A 22671-nucleotide genomic window follows, 5' to 3' on the forward strand; every position below is an offset into this window, starting at 1 on the left:
TGCTTGTCCAGTGCCAGCTTGAAGACTGCCAGGGGTCTGTTGGTAATCCCCCTTATGTGTGCTGGGAGGCAGTTGAACAGTCTCGGTCCCCTGACACTTATTGTATGGTCTCTTAACGTGCTAGTGACACCCCTGCTTTTCATTGGGGGGATGGTGCATCGTCTGCCAAGTCTTTTGCTTTCGTAGTGAGTGATTTTCGTGTGCAAGTTCGGTACTAGTCCCTCTAGGATTTTCCAGGTGTATATAATCATGTATCTCTCCCTCCTGCGTTCCAGGGAATACAGGTTTAGAAACCTCAAGCGCTCCCAGTAATTGTATATTAATATTTCATATTCACTTAAAAATGTGAACATTAACACTCGATCCCACGACTGTTAGTCTCTCTCTCGCTCTCGCATGCACGCATGTCCTTTAATGACCTGAAGTCACAAGGTAAAACGCAGGTGAGACTTGGTAACTTAGTGCTTCTTCCTTACTCATTGTCAAGGTCTCAAACCATACCACGGGTGGGTTTAGAACCTGCGATCAGTCTCAAAACTCCATAACTTTTTTGCCTTATGCCATCATCTATCTTATTCCTTTAACTGTTGCCTCCATGGTATATTTATTTCATAACATTCTAAGTTAGTACAATAGTTCAATTTTTTAAAATTTTAAGTCGGTGAATTAGCATTGACAGTTGGACTTTAGCATGCTCAATAGATCACTGTATTGAAGATGCTGAAAGTGAATCCTAGGTGCTCTTTGCTAGATAGGACAATCTAGGACATAGTGAGCCTATAGCTTGACCTGCCAGTGGTATCCATGTGCAAGTTGTAGGTGTTTGGATTCACAATCCTGAAGCAATTTCTCACACTTAATAATGATGAATAGATTACAAGGAACCTAATTGCAGTCTGATGGAAAGTCTTTGTTTTAGACTCCGAAACTAACCAAAAATTTGACTTCTCGCATCTTATCATACTTTACATACAATGGTGACTGTCGCATTACTAGCAAGCACATAGAATCTTACTGGATCCCTGGTCACACTGACACTCAAGGCAAAGAATAGGCAGATTCAATCTAATGTAATGGATCTCTGTCTCTCTCTCTCTTTTTTTTTTTAAGGATTAATTTCTGGTACTCTCAGTGACTTGAAACTGCTGACATAAATGCTGGTAAAAGTTTCTGGGTAGTGTGGGAGTCTAAAACAAATTGCTTTCCAACTGCAATTAGGGTCCATGCCATCTTTTCATTATTAGAGAATATGGAAAATTGCCCTCATGATTATGTATTTCAACTCTCATGTACATACCACATTGAGAGAGACCCAGCACCTCTTTGAGGACTGACTGGTCAAGCTGCAGGCTTTCCATGTCTTAATAGACATCTTATCTAGCAGAGAGCACCCAGGATTTGCTTTAACCCTTAAACTGTCCAAACGTAGATCTACGTTTTTTCAACATTTGAAAGTATGTAAAAAAAGTAGTATTTTTTTTTTTACATTTGAGAACGTGTAAAAAAACTTTGAACTACTATTTTTTTTGTTATATTTGAAAATATGTAAAAAAACGTAGATCTACTTTTGGAGCACTACGCATGTGAACGTAGATCTGCTTGGACAGTTTAAGGGTTAAACATCTTCAGTACACTGACCTCCCTTAACTCCCACTTTCAATGCTGACTCGGTGACTTTTTAATAAATTAAACTATTGCACTAACTTTAACATATATTTTGGTTTAGAAAGACACGTAAGCAAACACTAACATATTTATTAGAAAACGTTTCGGTCCTGGGACCTTGATCACTTCTAACATACAGAGGTAGAAAGATATTATATATATACAGTGGACCCCCGGTTAACGATATTTTTTCACTCCAGAAGTATGTTCAGGTGCCAGTACTGACCGAATTTGTTCCCATAAGAAATATTGTGAAGTAGATTAGTCCATTTCAGATCCCCAAACATACACATACAAACGCACTTACATAATTGGTCACATTCGGAGGTAATCGTTATGCGGGGGTCCACTGTATATATATATATAGGCGGAGAGTGAGGTGTGATGCACGTGACCTGAGGAATGTCATAAGAACATAAGAATGGAGGAACACTGCAGAAGGCGTACTGGCCCATGCGAGGCAGGTCCTTATCAAAACAACCTCTACCTATGATGAGGATGGGTAGACGATGAAATCATGTGACTCCTGTGTTGTTGGGTTGGTGCTGCTGAAGTATCACGTACGCCAATGTTTTTGAAATTTTGTAGTTTCCAGTGTTGCGTTCTATAGTGTCGGTGACGGCGATTAGTGAGGCTTCTAGGCACCGTCGGCGTCTGAGGTCTGGTTCTGCGAGAATGAGTTGTGCCTCATTCCAGTTCATCAAATGCCCCGTGGAGTCTCTGTGGAGGACACATGCGTACCTTACATCGTCTCTGTTAGAGGCATTTCGATGTTCATTCAGGCGGACTGCAAGATCTCTGCCTGTCTCGCCTACATATTTCTTGGGACAGAACCCACAGGGGATAGTGTAGATGCCTGCTCACACCTCTAACTTCTACAGCAGGTGTCTACACTATCCCCTGTGGGTTCTGTCCCAAGAAATATGTAGGCGAGACAGGCAGAGATCTTGCAGTCCGCCTGAATGAGCATCGAAATGCCTCTAACAGAGACGATGTAAGGTACGCATGTGTCCTCCACAGAGACTCCACGGGGCATTTGATGAACTGGAATGAGACAACTCATTCTCACAGAACCAGACCTCAGACGCCGATGGTGCCTAGAAGCCTCACTAATCGCCGTCACCGACACTATAGAACGCAACACTGGAAACTACAAAATTTCAAAAACATTGGCATACGTGATACTTCAGCAGCACCAACCCAACAACACAGGAGTCACACGATTTCATCGTCTACCCGTCCTCATCATAGGTAGAGATTGTTTTGATAAGGACCTGCCTCGCATGGGCCAGTACGCCTTCAGCAATGTACCTCCATTCTTAAGTTCTTATGACATTCCTCAGGTCATGTGCGTCACACCTCACTCTCCGCCTATATATATATAATGTCTTTCTACCTCTGTATGTTAGAAGTGATCAAGGTCCCAGGACCGAAACGTTTTCTAATAAATATGTTAGCGTTTGCTTACGTGTCTTTCTAAACCAACTTGTCGGTATTTATTACCAAGGTTTATACCAACGTATATTTTACACCTGCACTAACCCTGTATCTTTCCACATCTTCGTACCTTAGTACTGTATGACCCATATGGGTTTAGCATGCTTTATAATGTATGATATATGGGTTAACAAACTGTTATGTTCATCTGATGCTGTTGTCTCTTTAAATGTCTCTTAATATGGCTTTGCATAGAATTTTGTTTAGATATTTTGAGGATAAAAAATTTGAAGTTTATGTATTTAGAATGTAATGAAATAAAAATACCATCACTAGAAAGAATACCACATTTTGATAAAATACACACGTGCAACACTTGGGTATCTTTAATGAGGAAAAGAATACAGCATATGTGCGGAGAAGTAGCTTATATACCGTAGGCAGGAGAGGTGCATCAGTCGTAGGTGGTATCACATTTGTCCAATGTGAAAGTAGGTCGTGCCCAAGGGTTAGGCAAGTGAAGAATTCCCTGTATTAAGATCCCAAGATGTTGCTGTGTCAGACAGGAATGTAGATGAATGGTTCAGAGAATCGACAAAGATACCCAAGTGTTGCACTTGTGTCTAATTTATCAACTTGTCAGTTCTCTGAGCCATTCATCTAAATACCACATTTACCAGATGGTAGTACATCCAGGAAAAGCACTAAGGTATTTGACAAGAATATTTAATGATATGTGGGTGAGTAATTACAACATCTTGTAGGAATAAGGAAGAGACGTACATGACTGTGGGAAAAGTGCATGAGGCAGCAGACAGATATTAGGAGGTAAAGCAGCTGGGATGGGATTATAATCATGGGGGAGCACAAAACCTATAGGATTATACAGTGCATATGGGATGGGGGATGGAAGGTATTCAGGCTCAATTCAGGGAACCAGAGCAGACTCCCAATTCCCAAGATCAACACCCCCTCATCAGTATCGAGGAACCTCCCTCGAGGGAATGGGATTGGGATAATGCAAATGCAGGTGGGGATATAGTTCAGTATGGCTGAGGGAAGGGAGGATATCCAAGGATTGGCACAGAGCATGCATAGTTCATTTGTAACCAGCGGGTCCAGTGGCTTATGCACTGGCCTGGAGTTTTATGACACTTGCCATGGGTTCTAACTCCACCCTTACTGTGGTTCATTTGCATAAGGTGCAAGTGTAAAAAATTTTAGGGGAACAAACCTGTCGAGTATAGTATACAGGACAGTGGATGGAGAAGTTATTGAAAGAATTAGGGGTAAGATAGAAAGTAGGATTGCAGAGGAAGTGTGAAGGATGTGTAGACCAAGTGTTTACATTGAAGCATATGATAATACTTTGGTGAAGGTAAGGAACTTCTCACATTTATGAAAGGAATGTGATAGGGAAGCAGTGTGTCATATGTTACAAATGTATGGAATAGGTAGTCAAAGTAAGAAAATTTTATGCAGCGAGGCTCTGGTTATTTTATGTCGGAAGGGGATATTTTTTTTTTTTTTTCTTCAACAAGTCGGCCGTCTCCCACCGAGGCAGGGCGACCCAAAAAAGAAAGAAAATCCCCAAAAAGAAAATACTTTCATCATTCAACACTTTCACCACACTCACACATTATCACTGTTTTTGCAGAGGTGCTCAGAATACAACAGTTTAGAAGCATACACATATAAAGATACACAACATATCCCTCCAAACTGCCAATATCCCAAACCCCTCCTTCAAAGTGCAGGCATTGTACTTCCCATTTCCAGGACTCAAGTCCGACTATGAAAATAACCGGTTTCCCTGAATCCCTTCACTAAATATTACCCTGCTCACACTCCAACAGATCGTCAGGTCCCAAGTACCATTTATCTCCATTCACTCCTATCTAATACGCTCACGCACGCTTGCTGGATTATTTTCCCATAAAAGTAGGCTTTAGACAAGGATGTGCGATGTCAACATGTTTTTTAACATATAGATGGAGTTGTAAAATACATGTATAAGAATGCTGGAGTGCTAGGAAGAGGTGTGGGATTAAAAGATAATGAATTTGATACAAAGTAGTTGTCAGTTATTCTTTGCCAACGATACATTCTTTAAGAGAAATTACAAAGGATAATGGAGGAATTTGAGAAGGTGTGTAGAAGAAAATTAAAAGCTAATGTAAAAAAAAAAAAACAAGGAAGGTGATGAGTTAACATATTCTAGGCAGTGAAAGATTGAATATCAGATTGGAGGGAGTAAATGTGTTCAGATATTTAGGAGTGAACTTGTTGGCAGATAGGTTACTGTACTGAGAGTGGGGAAAGGTGGGTGGTGCATTGAGGCATCTTTGGAGATAAACTACTTTATCCAAGAAGGCAGATAGGGAAATGGACCAGAGGGTAGTAGTACCAACATTTATAAGAGATTGGATTTTAAACGTTACAGTAGGGAGGAGGTTGGAGGCCTTGGAGATATTGTGGTTTAAGGGCAACGTGTGGTGTGAATATTATCCGGAGAATTTGGATATTAGAAATGGGGTTACCTAAAGTATAAATCAGGGGCTGTTGAGGTGGCATAGGCAATTAGAGAGGAAGAAAAATAAGATGACTAGAAGGGTATATATAAATCTGGGGGTAGGAAGGGGATAAAGATTTAGTGGCTTGTGTGAAAACATTAGAGTGGAATGAGTGAAGGCAAGTGGTTTTTTAATGATTGGGATCAAGGTAATATGAAGAGATTTAGGAAAACAGGTTAGACCTCGAGTCCTGGAGGTGGGAAATACAGTGACTGTACTCTTAAACAGGTGTGGCTGTTGCTGTTCAAAAGGCCATCTGAACTGTGATATCAAGCTCCTGACAAAACAGTTGAATGATGGCAGGGAATGTTTGTTACTTTTCTATTGGTCACTCTCCCATGGTGAGAGGGGGGATGGCCAGTGTTATCAAAATAATTAGGTAGCTTTGTACACTTGAGGATAATGTACAAGACCTGTATAATATTGAGAGGGAAATAAAACTCTTTTATATACAATACACATGTAATAACAAACTTGAGATTCACATGTAGTTAGAAATAGGTTTTATAATATTTTTATATATATAGATATATATATATATGTATATATATTAAAATATGTACTTCCTAAGCCGAGTTTAGTTTTTTGTGAAAATAATTACATGATGCTCTGCGCTTAGGAACACACTTCACGTATGAACAGATGAACATAAAATGAATTGCCTAAAAATCACTTAATGGGTAATGAAATTAAGATTATTATGCCAATAGCACTCGCTGATATCTTACAAAAAAAAAAAGTTTTTAGTACTGTAATAGTATCACATTACAAAGCTATAAATAAATTACAAATAATTACTTAGCAATTAAAGTACTGATACTTTAATGTGGCACTTCCTACTTCACAAATATTGTATGCCTAATGCTTTTATAGTCTTTATCACAGAAAGCTCTCCTCCCCCAATAGCCTAAAAGATGCCATTTGACTTCGCATGTCAAATTTCATCAGTAACCAATTGGTTATATGCTTCAAATATGACAATGTCTAAATGTCACATGAACTGTGCACACTACCGAGTGCTACAGTATTAATTTTTGTTATAATCTTGGTGGCTATATAAAATTTTTTCCCAAGAAAACTTGGTAAGTGATGACCCTTGCTGAATCAATTGCCAATCAATTCAATATAATTTTAAAAGTAGAAAAAATGATAATTATACAAAAATGTGTAGTAACAGGCAAATAGTTGCAGCATAAAAATACCCAGTACAGTTTTCAAAAATTGGGTGTAACAGGCACATGTCTGGGGCAACAATTTGTCAAGAGGAATTTGCTTTGCTATTTGGTAAAACTAAACTATTTAAAAATATCTACATAAACCCAGTAAGTATAATTTATCTAACATATTAAACTATGTTTAAAAAATTACACTAACTGGATTTTTTTCTTTTTGAGATCTGGGGTGAGCATTTGGAAAGATGGTTTAAAAATGAAAAAAAAAAAAAAAAAAAAAATTTAAATTCTTTAAAAATATAAAAAATAAAATACCCTAGACATGCACTGCTCAATGAAATATTGTTAATTCTCATTCTGAGAATCAATTCAATATAATACTGGAATGTCCTCAACTTTGGTAAAATTACAATATACAGTATTCAACAATATATATCGATATCTAACTTGAAAGGATACTATCAGATACTAATCGTGTGAGATACCAACTCGTATAAAATAACCACTGTCCACAGGTAAGATCACAGATCACAGGGGGTTGGGGGGGATTCATTTAAAAATTATTAAAAATTCACTCAATCCACTAAATTCTCTCTCTCTCAGCTGTAAGAGTGTCCATTTGGGTAATTAATCAGCTGAGCTCTAGAACCTCTATTGGAAACCATTCCTGCTTCAGGGTCAGAAAGCTGTACAGTGCTGAGAGGTCCAAGTCTCTGAGGCGAGACACTTGACCCAATCGAAGATCGCATTGGTGATGTGGGTGTGTTGGGTAAGCTGGCTTGTGGGGTTGTACTCTGGGCCTGGCCAACATACTGTCCGTCAATGGCCATACGAACCTGAAACAAAAATTGGGTTTTGCACGTGGTATTTAAAATTAAATAAAAGGATGGGTAAAAAGAATAATGTAGAGAGGTTTAAATTATAAATTTACATGTAAAGAAGAATACAGATCACAATGTGGCTGTAACAAATCATTTATGAAAAAAAGTTTAGGCAACATTTCGATCTATCCTAGACCACTTCAAGTCGCATTTGAGCAAGAAAGAGGAGAAAAAATCAAGAGGTAAGAGGAGGATAGTAGTAGTGATGATGATAATCATAGCATAAGTAGTAGTAGTATTAGAGATTGTAGTAGTAAAAGAATTAGCAATAGTAATAATGGTAAACAAAAGAACAGAGGAGCAGTACTGGCCCAAGTTAGGCAGGACTCGTGATAAAGCAATGATGGTAAACTACATCTCAAAGCAAAGATCAAATCTGGTCCTATTAAAACTACTCTTCACTAATGCCTGTGTTGAATCAGCCCTAATATGAGGTACTATCAAAACATTCCCGGACTGCCACAAGAAAATACATAGGCTTACCTAATTACATAGTTGAAGTTCTCTCCATCTAATTTTTTTTTTTTTTTTTCCAACAAGTCGGCCGTCTCCCACCGAGGCAGGGTGACCCAAAAAGAAAATACTTTCCTCATTCAACACTTTCACCACACTCACACATTATCACTGTTTTTGCAGAGGTGCTCAGAAAACAACAGTTTAGAAGCATATACGTATAAAGATACACAACATATCCCTCCAAACTGCCAATATCCCAAACCCCTCCTTTAAAGTGCAGGCATTGTACTTCCCATTTCCAGGACTCAAATCCGACTATATGAAAATAACCGGTTTCCCTGAATCCCTTCACTAAATATTACCCTGCTCACTCCAACAGATCGTCAGGTCCCAAGTATCATTCGTCTCCATTCACTCCTATCTAACACGCTCATGCACGCTTGCTGGAAGTCCAAGCCCCTCGCCCACAAAACCTCCTTTACCCCCTTTCCAACCCTTACCCCTCCTTCCTTCCCCTATAGATTTATATGCTTTCCATGTCATTCTACTTTGATCCATTCTCTCTAAATGACCAAACCACCTCAACAACCCCTCTTCTGCCCTCTGACTAATGCTTTTATTAACTCCACACCTTCTCCTAATTTCCACACTCCGAATTTTCTGCATAATATTTACACCACACATTGCCCTTAGACAGGACATCTCCACTGCCTCCAACCGTCTCCTCGCTGCTGCATTTACCACCCAAGCTTCACATCCATATAAGAGTGTTGGTACTACTATACTTTCATACATTCCCTTGTTTGCCTCCATAGATAACGTTTTTTGACTCCACATATACCTCAACGCACCACTCACCTTTTTTCCCTCATCAATTCTATGATTAACCTCATCCTTCATAAATTCATCCATCTAATTATAATCAAATAATAAAGTGCTAAACCGACAAGGGTCATATAGTCTCCTTGGGAGACTATACTAATCCCAGCACCTCAGCCACATTTCGAAACATTTCTTCCTTAATGGTATCAAATGCAGCCTGCAATTCTGTTTGAATCTCCACCACATCATAAAAACTCTGCCCAAGTGTCATTTTTATTTTGAGGAAGAGAAAAGTCACATGTGGAATAGACCTGGGGAACAGGGTGGGTGGTGGACGACCGCCATGTTTTTTTTTTGTTTTTTTTTTTTGCCACTAATTTCACAGCCACTTGCCTCACGTTAAAATTTTTGGTTAAACTGCTTTGACACGAGCATGAAACAACTTCATACACACTGTCCTTTCTTCTTAATATTCTGTTCTGTTCACAGAAAATCACAACAAAGGACTGACAAAAAATTAAAAATCTAGCCTCAACAAAATGTCCAACCTCACCGAGACTTGTCATGCCACTTCACAAAGAAGTGTACTGCGTATTATGATCTACGCCACCGCCACCATATTTCACACAGGAAGCGCATGAAAATTTGAGTCTGAGAACGTTTTGATAGCACCTCATACACATTCCGAACATGAAGCTTAGTCCCTGTTTTGTTTGTAGGTGCCTGCCTTTCTCAGTACATTGCTAAATGCTCTAATCTTCATAACACCTGTGACTTGATATGACCTTTACCTCCTCAACTTCTCTTGACCTGTCTTTTGTATTTCTTTTACCTTTCCTCTCTTCTGTCTCCTTTCCGTTTTTTTTTTTTCCAGCATGGGCCAGTAAACCTGCTGCAGTACTCCTTTGCTCTTTCTGAACAGGTGTTTTTTTTTTTTCCACTGCTTAGAGATGTAATTTACCCTCATTAGTTTACCACTACTCCTGCTTAGTGTGAGCCAGAAGACCTACTGCAGTGCTCCTCTCATCTACTGTCCTGCCATTATTAATAAATCTTTTACTTCTACAACTATTACTATTGTTACCACTACTAGTAAGTCACAATCTTCTGGTCTTTTTTTTCTTGCTCAACTGTGACTCGACAATGGTCCCCAGCAGACCAAAGCAGCTTAATTCTGAGCACTGCAAGAAAATCTTCAGGAAGAAATTGGTACTTGTATGATTAATACAAAATTCATTAATGTGCAAGCAACTGGAAACTTTTATAACTACAGCAGCTTTAAAAATTCGTGTAGATAAAATAAAATGCCCAAAGCCACATGGAATAATGAAGACCAATCCTGTAGTAACATGGTCATTAGACAAAAAAAAAAAAAAAAAAAATTGATTAGATGCAGCATGGAAATTCATTGAAAGTATGGAAGTTTCAAGCAGTTGCATAATATACAGACCTCCTTTAAAGCTAAAACTCCTATGAGTCGTCCAATTGCAGTGACATATGCATGGTTGATACCCAACATAGAAAACATGGAGTGGACACGTAAGAGGGATGTTCTTTCAACCAACTGGAATGGTGCAGGGTCAATGTGACATTTGCTGAAGTCCACCTGAAGGAGAGAATATTACATTATTTTTTGTCTGAGCACAGAATAGTACTACATTACTTACTTTAGATTACACATACAATTAAGAAAGTTTTAAGAAGTAATTTCAGTTGTGCATAAAAGAAATAACACATGTTGCTGAATTAATTAATCCTCAGTTTTCAAAAATATGTATTTAGGCATTTCATACACCAATTTTAATTTTTTTTTATTAATGCATCGGCCATTTCCCACTTAGGCTGCCCCCCCCCCCCCCCAAAAAAAAAAAAAAAAAAAAAAATTACCATGTTTAAGTTATGATTACTATTGCAAAACCAATACAAATTTTTGTCCACTAAATTGTAGCAAGTGCTTTCTCTTTTCCATGTGAACAGTGCCTACTCACTCTTTTAAAACTGACATGAAAGTAGTTGAAACATTGAGTCTATAAAGGTCCTTAAGACAAAATCAAATTATTTTTGCTTAAAATTCATCTTTTTCCCTGTTAAACATCTTTGTGAAGCTAATTCAAGAAAGATTGTAAAAATAAAATTCATTTAATATCAAGGATACTTCTAAGCTTTATATATTAACTTAATACTTACACATGACTCGCGACATTGTAATACGACTTGCTTACAGTTGTTGGACTTCCAGTAAATTTTTACATTACTACCAAAAAGAGATCATATTTAAGTGCCTGATAACACTTCCATAATTACACACTTTAGCAACTAGTTCCTTTTTAAAAGAATTATTCTGATAGAAATAAACTTTCCATTATACAAATTTGAATCATATATCCACTTGCCTCCTTAGCTAGTTCCATCATCTCCCATATAGATCTCTCCTCGTCTGACAAATCCAGCTGAGGCTTTTTCTGGAAATGAGAGAAAACAAGCACTTATTCTTAATCTTTAACATATGAATATAAATATTTGTAAAGCATAACCAATCTCAAAAATTAACTAAAATTTGTCCAATAATAAGAACAAAATAGATGTAATTCTCTCACACATGCTTCTATGAGTACCTACTTCAATCATATTTTGTTACTGAATATTTAAATTTTGGTTTATTATATGGTAGACTCAGGGTCATGTTGGGGATATTAAGACCTTGTCAGGTCATCCTTGCCAGGGATGTCCCTATCCTTGCAGTCACTTAATTACTGGACAGACCCAGTAGTGCCTATCCCCAATATCCATGTGATTTTACAACATTATCCATAGTACCAATGTTGTCTTAAATAACCTGAACCACTTCTATCTAATTTGAATGAAATTTGGCCATTCAAAATTACTTAAAGCCTTCAAGCTGCTTAATACTGTCAGAAAACCTAATCTGTTGCTCTTCTCTTAGCGAGTCCAATGTAAGTACGTGAAACCAATTTTCTATTACCTGGAGAGAGTTCCGGGGGTCAACGCCCCCGTGGCCCGGTCTGTGACCAGGCCTCCTGGTGGATCAGAGCCTGATCAACCAGGCTGTTGCTGCTGGCTGCACGCAAACCAACGTACGAGCCACAGCACGGCTGATCAGGAACTGACTTTAGGTGCTTGTCCAGTGCCAGCTTGAAGACTGCCAGGGGTCTGTTGGTAATCCCCCTTATGTGTGCTGGGAGACAGTTGAACAGTCTCGGGCCCCTGACACTTATTGTATGGTCTCTTAACGTGCTAGCGACACCCCTGCTTTTCATTGGGGGGATGGTGCATCGCCTGCCAAGTCTTTTGCTTTCGTAGTGAGTGATTTTCGTGTGCAAGTTCGGTACTAGTCCCTCTAGGATTTTCAAGGTGTATATAATCATGTATCTCTCCCTCCTGCGTTCCAGGGAATACAGGTTTAGGAACCTCGAGCGCTCCCAGTAATTGAAGTGTTTTATCTCCGTTATGCGCGCCGTGAAAGTTCTCTGTACATTTTCTAGGTCGGCAATTTCACCTGCCTTGAAAGGTGCTGTTAGTGTGCAGCAATACTCCAGCCTAGATAGAACAAGTGACCTGAAGTGTGTCATCATGGGCTTGGCCTCCCTAGTTTTGAAGGTTCTCATTATCCATCCTGTCATTTTTCTAGCAGATGCAATTGATACAATGTTATGGTCCTTGAAGGTGAGATCCTCCGACATGATCACTCCCAGGTCTTTGACGTTGGTGTTTCGCTCTATTTTGTGGCCAGAATTTGTTTTGTACTCTGATGAAGATTTAATTTCCTCATGTTTACCATATCTGAGTAATTGAAATTTCTCATCGTTGAACTTCATATTGTTTTCTGCAGCCCACTGAAAGATTTGGTTGATGTCCGCCTGGAGCCTTGCAGTGTCTGCAATGGAAGACACTGTCATGCAGATTCGGGTGTCATCTGCAAAGGAAGACACGGTGCTGTGGCTGACATCCTTGTCTATGTCGGATATGAGGATGAGGAACAAGATGGGAGCGAGTACTGTGCCTTGTGGAACAGAGGTTTTCACCGTAGCTGCCTCGGACTTTACTCTGTTGACGACTACTCTCTGTGTTCTCTTAGTGAGGAAATTATAGATCCATCGACCGACTTTTCCTGTTATTCCTTTAGCACGCATTTTGTGCGCTATTACGCCATGGTCACACTTGTCGAAGGCTTTTTGCAAAGTCTGTATATATTACATATACTGATCTAGCACATAAAATTAAGACCAATCTCAGAATATTTATAAAATATACTGTATGGATTTTCACAGCATTATATGACCCTTACACATTTAGCAATTTATTATATTATCCATAGATTTTTGAAACCCAATACAGTATATTATAATAAACTCTTATACAAAATGGCAGTTATTGTCCTAAAAACTACAGAAAAAAGAATTCTGTAATAGTGCTTACGATACCCTTACTTTTCATCAAGTAATCAAGTAGCAATAATGTTGAAGGATAAGCTATGGCAGGAAAAGAGGGACTATAAATGTATTAATTCAAGGATTATGTGGAGTAAAATAAAGATTGGATGTGAAAAGTGGGTTATAATAAGCGTGTATGCACCTGGAGAAGAGAGAAGTGTAGAGGAGAGAGATTTTTGGGAAATGTTGAGTGAATGCGTGGGGAGTTTTGAATCAAGTGTGAGAGTAATGGTGGTTGGGGATTTCAATGCTAAAGTGGGTAAAAATGTTATGGAGGGAGTAGTAGGTAAATTTGGGGTGCCAGGGGTAAATGTAAATGGGGAGCCTTTAATTGAGCTATGTGTAGAAAGAAATTTGGTAATAAGTAATACATATTTTATGAAAAAGAGGATAAATAAATATACAAGGTATGATGTAGCACGTAATGAAAGTAGTTTATTAGATTATGTATTGGTGGATAAAAGGTTGATGGGTAGGCTCCAGGATGTACATGTTTATAGAGGGGCAACTGATATATCAGATCATTATTTAGTTGTAGCTACAGTTAGAGTAAGAGGTAGATGGGAAAAGAGGAAGGTGGCAACAACAAGTAAGAGGGAGGTGAAAGTGTATAAACTAAGGGAGGAGGAAGTTCGGGTGAGATATAAGCGACTATTGGCAGAAAGGTAGGATAGTGCAAAGATGAGTAATGGGGGGGTTGAAGAGGGTTGGAATAGTTTTAAAAATGCAGTATTAGAATGTGGGGCAGAAGTTTGTGGTTATAGGAGGGTGGGGGCAGGAGGAAAGAGGAGTGATTGGTGGAATGATGATGTTAAGGGTGTGATAAGAGAAAAAGGAAGCTTATGAGAGGTTTTTACAAAGCAGAAGTGTTATAAGAAGAGCAGAGTATATGGAGAGTAAAAGAAAGGTGAAGAGAGTGGTGAGAGAGTGCAAAAGGAGAGCAGATGATAGAGTGGGAGAGGCACTGTCAAGAAATTTTAATGAAAATAAGAAGAAATTTTGGAGTGAGTTAAACAAGTTAAGAAAGCAAAGGGAAAGTATGGATTTGTCAGTTAAAAACAGAGTAGGGGAGTTAGTAGATGGGGAGAGGGAGGTATTAGGTAGATGGCGAGAATATTTTGAGGAACTTTTAAATGTTGAGGAAGAAAGGGAGGCGGTAATTTCGTGCACTGGCCAGGGAGGTATACCATCTTTTAGGAGTGAAGAAGAGCAGAATGTAAGTGTGGTGGAGGTACGTGAGGCATTACGTAGAATGAAAGGGGGTAAAGCAGCTGGAACTGATGGGATCATGACAAATGTTAAAAGCAGAGGTGGATATAGTGTTGGAGTGGTTGGTACTTTTGTTTAATAAATGTATGAAAGAGGGGAAGGTACCTAGGGATTGGCAGAGAGCATGTATAGTCCCTTTATATAAAGGGAAAGGGGACAAAAGATTGTAAAAATTATAGAGGAATAAGTTTACTGAGTATACCAGGAAAAGTATACGGTAGGGTTATAATTGAAAGAATTAGAGGTAAGACAGAATGTAGGATTGCAGATGAGCAGAGAGGCTTCAGAGTGGGTAGGGGATGTGTAGATCAAGTGTTTACATTTAAGCATATATGTGAACAGTATTTAGATAAAGGTAGGGAAGTTTTTATTGCATTTATGGATTTAGAAAAGGCATATGATAGAGTGGATAGAGGAGCAATGTGGCAGATATTGCAAGTATATGGAATAGGTGGTAAGTTACTAAATGCTGTAAAGAGCTTTTATGAGGATAGTGAGGCTCAGGTTAGGGTGTGTAGAAGAGAGGGAGACTACTTCCCAGTAAAAGTAGGACTTAGACAGGGATGTGTAATGTCACCATGGTTGTTTAATATATTTATAGATGGGGTTGTAAAAGAAGTAAATGCTAGGGTGTTCGGGAGAGGGGTGGGATTAAATTATGGGGAATCAAATTCAAAATGGGAATTGACAGTTACTTTTTGCTGATGATACTGTGCTTATGGGAGATTCTAAAGAAAAATTGCAAAGGTTAGTGGATGAGTTTGAGAATGTGTGTAAAGGTAGAAAGTTGAAAGTGAACATAGAAAAGAGTAAGGTGATGAGGGTATCAAATGATTTAGATAAAGAAAAATTGGATATCAAATTGGGGAGGAGGAGTATGGAAGAAGTGAATGTTCTCAGATACTTGGGAGTTGACGTGTCGGCGGATGGATTTATGAAGGATGAGGTTAATCATAGAATTGATGAGGGGAAAAAAGGTGAGTGGTGCGTTGAGGTACATGTGGAGTCAAAAAACGTTATCTATGGAGGCAAAGAAGGGAATGTATGAAAGTATAGTAGTACCAACACTCTTATATGGATGTGAAGCTTGGGTGGTAAATGCAGCAGCGAGGAGACGGTTGGAGGCAGTGGAGATGTCCTGTCTAAGGGCAATGTGTGGTGTAAATATTATGCAGAAAATTCGGAGTGTGGAAATTAGGAGAAGGTGTGGAGTTAATAAAAGTATTAGTCAGAGGGCAGAAGAGGGGTTGTTGAGGTGGTTTGGTCATTTAGAGAGAATGGATCAAAGTAGAATGACATGGAAAGCATATAAATCTATAGGGGAAGGAAGGAGGAGTAGGGGTTGTCCTCGAAAGGGTTGGAAAGAGGGGGTAAAGGAGGTTTTGTGGGCGAGGGGCTTGGACTTCCAGCAAGCGTGCACGAGTGTGTTAGATAGGAGTGAATGGAGATGAATGATACTTGGGACCTGACGATCTGTTGGAGTATGAGCAGGGTAATATTTAGTGAAGGGATTCAGGGAAACCAGTTATTTTCATATAGTCTGACTTGAGTCCTGGAAATGGGAAGTACAATGCCTGCACTTTAAAGGAGGGGTTTGGGATATTGGCAGTTTGGAGGGATATGTTGTGTATCTTTATGCGTACATGTATATGCTTCTAAACCGTTGTATTCTGAGCACCTCTGCAAACGCAGTGATAATGTGTGAGTGTGGTGAAAGTGTTGAATGATGATGAAAGTATTTTCTTTTTTGGGGATTTTCTTTCTTTTTTTGGGTCACCCTGCCGCGGTGGGAGGCAGCCGACTTGTTGAAAAAAAAATAAATATATATATATATATATATACATATATAATATACAGTGGACCCTCGCATAACGATCACCTCCAAATGCGACCAATTATGTAAGTGTATTTATGTAAGTGCGTTTGTACGTGTATGTTTGGGGGTCTGAAATGGACTAATCTACTTCACAATATTCCTTATGGGAAAAAATTCGGTCAGTACTGGCACCTGAACATACTTCTGGAGTGAAAAAATATCGTTAACCGGGGGTCCAATGTATGTATGTATGTATGTATATATATATATATATATATATATATATATATATATATATATATATATATATATATATATATATATATATATATATATATATATATATATATATATATATATTATACATACATACATACATACATTGGACCCCCGGTTAACGATATTTTTTCACTCCAGAAGTATGTTCAGGTGCCAGTACTGACCAAATTTGTTCCCATAAGGAATATTGTGAAGTAGATTAGTCCATTTCAGACCCCCAAACATACACGTACAAACGCACTTACATAAATACACTTACATAATTGGTCGCATTCGGAGGTGATCGTTATGCGGGGGTCCACTGTATACACATACACATACACACACATACATATACATACATACACACATACATACACACACATATACATACACACACACAGCATATCTCACATTATATTAGGTTGCTTTAGTGCACAGATTTGGTACCTAGTTTTCTACTGTTCCACATATTGATTGTCAGATGCCTCTTTTCTACTTTTAACAGTACATGTAAACTGAATGAATAGTCTGTCTGTCCATCACAAGTTCATGTGGTTTACATATGAGCCTGCTAGATACATAAGCCCTAAAACTCAAATACTCCTCCTTCACTTCCCCTTCAACCATTTTCGGTATGGCCCTTACCTTCCTCCTCAAATTTATACACCTCTGCCATTCTATCCCTCTCCATTCTCTAAATGCCCAAATAACCGCAACACTCCCTCCCACGTAATCGTCGAGCTTCTACACTCCTAATTTGTGCATAATATACACATTATATATTGATATAAAATATGACCATCTTCAATGCTACAACATTCAATGCACACGCCTCAAACTGAGACTGGTCAGCTAAATGGTTTCTTGAATTCAACCCCAGCAATTGCAAGGTTATGAAGATTTGGGAAGAGGCCAAAAGACTAGACACGGAGAATAGACTCTGGGGACAGAGGGTCACTTCAACTGAATAATCTCTGCAGCCAATGCTTGTCTGACAAATCTAAGAGACAGCAGCCTTTGGGAATCCAACAGACACATTCTATGCCCTATATATAACTTATATCAGGCCCATCTTGGCCCAGACATGCACTGGCATGGAACCTACACCTGAGGAAGCATTTGAAGAGAGCACAGAGGTAAGACAATAAGACTAGTTCCAAAACTAAGGGGGTAAGAGCTATGAGCAGAAACTACTGGAACTGAATCTAACCACACTGGAGGACTGAAGAACCAGGAAAGACATTACATTATAACATACAAAATATTCAGAGGAATTGATATGTTAGACAAGGACAGGCTATCTGTGAGGCATAGTTGGAAGTTACACATGTGTGTCACAGGGATGTTAGGAAGTATTTCTCTAGTTTCAGAGTGCTTGGGAAGGTGAATGATCTCAAATGGTGGAGGCTGGCTCCATACATAGTTTTGAGAGAACATGAGGCTAGGAGTGAATCTGGCAAGCAATATATTTAGAGGTGTAGCAGGGAGCTAGGACTTGACCCCTGCAACCACATACAGATTTAGAAAAGGCATGACAGGGTGGATAGGGCAGTAATGTTGCAAGTGTATGGAGTAAGTGTAGGTTACTGAAAGTAGTTGAGAGTTTTTATGAGTATAGAGAGCCTTAGGATTGTAGGAAAGAGGGAGATTATTTTCCAGTAAAAAGTAGGCCTTAGATAGGGATGTGTGATGTCATGTCACTATGGTTGTTTCATATATTTACAGAGGAGGTTGTAAGAGAAATGAATGCTGGGGTGTTGGGAGAGTGTGAAATTGGAAGATAAAGAATCTAATATCAAGTGGGAGTTGTCACAGTTGCTTTTTGCCAGTGACACTGCTTTTGGAAGATTCTGAAGGAAAGTTACACTGCTGCACAGTCAGCAGTACATGACCTACCAGTTTCATACAGAGGTGTTCCATTTATGGACTATTTTGCTGCAATAGCTACCCACCTTCACACCCGTTGGCAACAACGTTGGTCTACTCTGCTCGGTAACAAACTTCAGTCTATTAAACTGAGTATAGGTTACTGACTGTCTTCTTGTCACCAGTGTCGAGGTTGGGAGACTACTCTCTCCCGTCTTCGCATTGACCATACTCGTCTTACTCATGGATATCTCATGGAGGCACGCCCTGCTCCTCTCTGTGAGAATTGTCAGGTTCCATTATTGGTCAGCCACATTCTGTTAGACTGCCCACTTTATCTACGAGCATGCAGAATTTACCTCCAACATCATCTTCGCTCTGCTGCTCTCTCTTTACCTTCCCTTCTCGCTAATGGACCCACCTTTCATCTGCGACTCTCTCATTGACTTGTTAACAACAACTGACTTGCTTCACAAACTCTGATGATATCTTCAGCCCTTTCTACCTCAATCTCTTGCTACCCTCTACCCCCACATTATCCCTTGCCCCGCTGTTTTTTGTAACCTACTGATCGTCTCTTCCCCCTTCTGCCGCCCAATACCCTCGCTTCCTTCCCTACCCTGCAACGCTGTATAGCCCTTGTGGTTTAGTGCTTCTTTTTGATTATAATAATATAATAATAATCTGAAGGAAAGTTGCAAACAGGAACTAAAAATGAACATAGGAAAGACCAAGGTGATGAGGATAACTAAAAAATATAGGTAATGAAAGACTGACATCCAATTGGAGGGAGGGAGTATGGAGGAAGTGAACGTGTTCAAACATTTGGGAGCGAGACTTGTCAGCAGACAGGTCTACGAAAGACAAGAACAACTATAGAATTGACAAGGGAAAAAAGAAAGGTAAGTGGTGCATTAAGACATCTGTGGAGACAATGAACATTGCCATAAAAATTTATGCACAATAGATGATTTAGTTTTTAAACTTAATTAACCTACAGTCTCAAGATTTATAATTATTAAAACTTACAGCATTCTGATCCTTCTTCTTTGACTTGAACAAGGAAAGCTGAGAAAGTTTCAATTCCATGGAGCTTGCAGTTTCCATCCTCATTCGTCTTACTTTCTCAAAGGCAGAGCGAAGTCTGTGAATATTACGTAAGGTTGAATACCCTTAGTATTGCAAGAACCCACACAAATTATAGTACATTAATGGTTATAACTAGAAGATAGATTACTATCTACATACAGAAGCATTTTTAGGTATAATGCATGAACTAGCTAAATCTAATATTAAATGTTTAGAATGCAATATTTTTGTACTCTGTTAACACAACTAACTATACTATCTATAATAAAATTAAGTACATTACAATCAAAACTACAACATTTTTGTTAAATCTTACCTAATATCACAGCTTGTTCGTCTATTTATGTCAGTTGTATCTCCACTTAGCATTAAGGGAACAAGTATAATTTTCATTCACATTATATTGGTTGGAAAAACCATAACTATAATGCCTATTAATAGAATACAGAAATTCATATCAATAAGTACAGTATCTCTGTTAAACCTTACCTAATATCAGAGCTCGTTTGCCTACTTATTTCTGATGTGTCTCCACTAAGTTAGCATTAAGGAAACAAGAGCACATTAGATAAATGTTTCTGAACTTGTAATATTAAGTCAGTGGGGACAGATTTCTTGGTATTAACTGTCATGAGTGCTATTTTTATTCTTTAGACTGATTTGCATATAAAAACCTGTACTTGCCTTGTGTCTCCAACAGTTATTGTTTGGTAATGTGTTTCAGATGCAGAAGTGTCTGGAGATGATGTCATGCCTAAACTGAATGAGTTGCGACGTTTCAAGATCCCCTTCTTGGGTGACAGTACATCTGAAGTCTTCTTTGAATCCCTGATATCCTGGGGTGAAAGATACTATTAAGAAAACTTGGACATAATACAACATTTAAATCTTTATGAGAACTTAATTGTACAGTACCGATTTACCTTCCTGCATTTATGAATCCTCGTTGTACTAGTATACTTATGTGTGTATAATCTATAAGTTTGTAAGGGGGAGAGCTCTATTTGTTGGGCCCACCCAACTAATGTGATTTAACACTAATCTTAGTTAAGTCCTAATACCTGTGTTATCTTGTACTTTAATCTTTTCAGTGCCATGACCCCCGTAATTAAGTCCCACTAGCGTTACCATTTTAAAAAACCTAAAATAGTATAAAAAAATTTCTTAAGCTAATTAAACTGAAAATGCAAAATTTGATGCAAGATTTCTGTAATTACACAGACAAGAAGTCAGAAGCTATTTTAAGTTAAATTAAGTGCTTAAACCAACCTAATTCCTGACTATTTTGCTACATGCTTTACAGTCTATCAACTGACTACAATATAAAGAGCCCAGAATTTGACAATTAGATCAATTTTACACCTACTGCCCCTGCTTACCCAACAGTAAGATAGTACCTGGGTGTTACAGTAGAAGATTGATGTAGGTCACATCCTGGGGGACAAAGTTAACTTAAGTTGCTCAAAATGCTCTGCATAACCAGGGACTTTCTATATAGTATGTCAAGTGATGTCAACTAAGTCTGTAACAGTGGCATCATGTACTTGTAGAAATAGATTATTATTACAGCTTCTCAGTAACGTACTCATTTATCAATGACTCGGTCTTACGATGGGCTCTCTGACCAGTATGCATACCTAAATAATGTATATTTGAGCTGATTTCCTCTATTCTGTTTGTTACGATATACAGTGCACTACTGTATGAACATTTAAAAATATACTAAAAGTGTTATAAATGGTGCAAAGATGACAGTAAAACAACATCAAAGACGGTTTACACAAACCCACTACCGTTATAGTATGCTCCTTGCTTAGAAACAAATTCATTTACAAAAGTGGTCTTAGGAATGGAACTCTTGTCATTAAGTGAGCAGAGGCTGTATTATTTTAGAGGTGGATTTTGCTTATCTTCAACATAAACACTGTTTACGTGAGGGGTCTAGTATTCCCTTTAAGTTGAAGCTCTTCCTCTTCACAGTGGAGTTAGAAGACAAGTTAAGATCCTATCTTTTGTTATATATGTAAACCAATTTATGAACTAAATTTGCACTATAATTATGCAGTAATATCCATTTAGAAACAATTCTACACCTTTTCTGCATATTAGTGAATGTAATAAGTGTAAGCTTCTAATAATTTAACAATTAACAAATTAACGCTAGTATGTGTTAGACATCACACACTAATGGATTTTTCCTGTTCTTATGATGATGCTTTGTTCATGTAAAATATATTCTGCCATTATTCAGTTTGAAGTGTATTTCCAGTAGTTTTTGGGTAATAAACTTTTAAAATACTAATATATATTTCTGACTAATACAATTAGTACTACACCCAAAATCACAACTTTAATTGACATTCACTTACCTCTTGGCTTATTGATCTGAAAGCAGCAGTATCAAGAGAGTTTGATCTCTGTAAAGTGGCTCTTCTCTTCCCTGGAATCTTATCTGGGGAAGAGTCTTTCTTGGACCTTGATGAGCTACGTAATTTACCACTAGCATCTTTCTTCTTGGTGCTTTTCTCTTGGGCATCACTGCTGTCTTTACTGCCTCCATCTTCTCCAATTTTGCTACTGCCATTCTCAACCTTTCATATGCAACAAGGACAACACTGAATAGTATGTAAAAATAAGAGGAAATTTTAATAATTGTTAGAAAGTTAACATAACAATGGTATTTCTATTTTGGGTCCTTGGTCAGCAGTTACAGCTCCTCCAATTTCCAAACGAGTTATGTTCCTGGTTTTCCACCATACAAACGAGTTTGCATCAAAAAATATGTTAAGTAAAAGGATACAAGTGCAACTAATGTGACATTTTATTGGGGCAACGTTTTGCTCTCCAGGAGCTTTGTCAAGCCGTTGCAAACAATACATGGACAGAGGGTATATATAGGCTTAGAGGGAGGTG

The 22671-nt window shown here is 38.4% G+C and overlaps 1 protein-coding gene and 1 long non-coding RNA gene across 11 annotated transcripts in view; one reads left to right on the plus strand and one right to left on the minus strand.

Annotated features, from left to right (window-relative positions):
* The window catches only part of LOC128702141 (uncharacterized), a 39201-nt gene that overhangs the window by 8438 nt on the left and 8092 nt on the right, over positions 1 to 22671 (plus strand). For 3 of the 5 annotated variants that reach the window (XR_008409048.2, XR_008409045.2, XR_008409047.2), the window contains exon 2: positions 20483 to 20664. This is a non-coding gene — a long non-coding RNA (uncharacterized lncRNA). Of the gene's footprint in view, positions 1 to 20482; positions 20723 to 22671 lie in introns of all 5 variants that reach the window. The other 2 variants (XR_008409046.2, XR_011394323.1) reach the window with 1 other exon arrangement.
* Positions 6119 to 22671, minus strand: part of LOC128702140 (chloride channel protein 2) — a 300885-nt gene continuing 284332 nt past the window's right edge. For all 6 annotated transcript variants that reach the window (XM_053796196.2, XM_053796194.2, XM_053796195.2 and 3 more), the window contains 6 exons: positions 22128 to 22349; positions 20443 to 20594; positions 19699 to 19813; positions 11400 to 11468; positions 10457 to 10612; positions 6119 to 7683 (listed from right to left, as the gene is read on the minus strand). In XM_053796196.2, the coding sequence (XP_053652171.1) occupies positions 7447 to 7683; positions 10457 to 10612; positions 11400 to 11468; positions 19699 to 19813; positions 20443 to 20594; positions 22128 to 22349 (951 nt within the window). In that variant the 3' untranslated portion in view covers positions 6119 to 7446. The remainder of the gene's footprint in view (positions 7684 to 10456; positions 10613 to 11399; positions 11469 to 19698; positions 19814 to 20442; positions 20595 to 22127; positions 22350 to 22671) is intronic.

Source organism: Cherax quadricarinatus, chromosome 83 (genome assembly GCF_038502225.1).
Source record: "Cherax quadricarinatus isolate ZL_2023a chromosome 83, ASM3850222v1, whole genome shotgun sequence".
Classification (NCBI taxonomy): Eukaryota; Metazoa; Arthropoda; class Malacostraca; order Decapoda; family Parastacidae; genus Cherax; species Cherax quadricarinatus.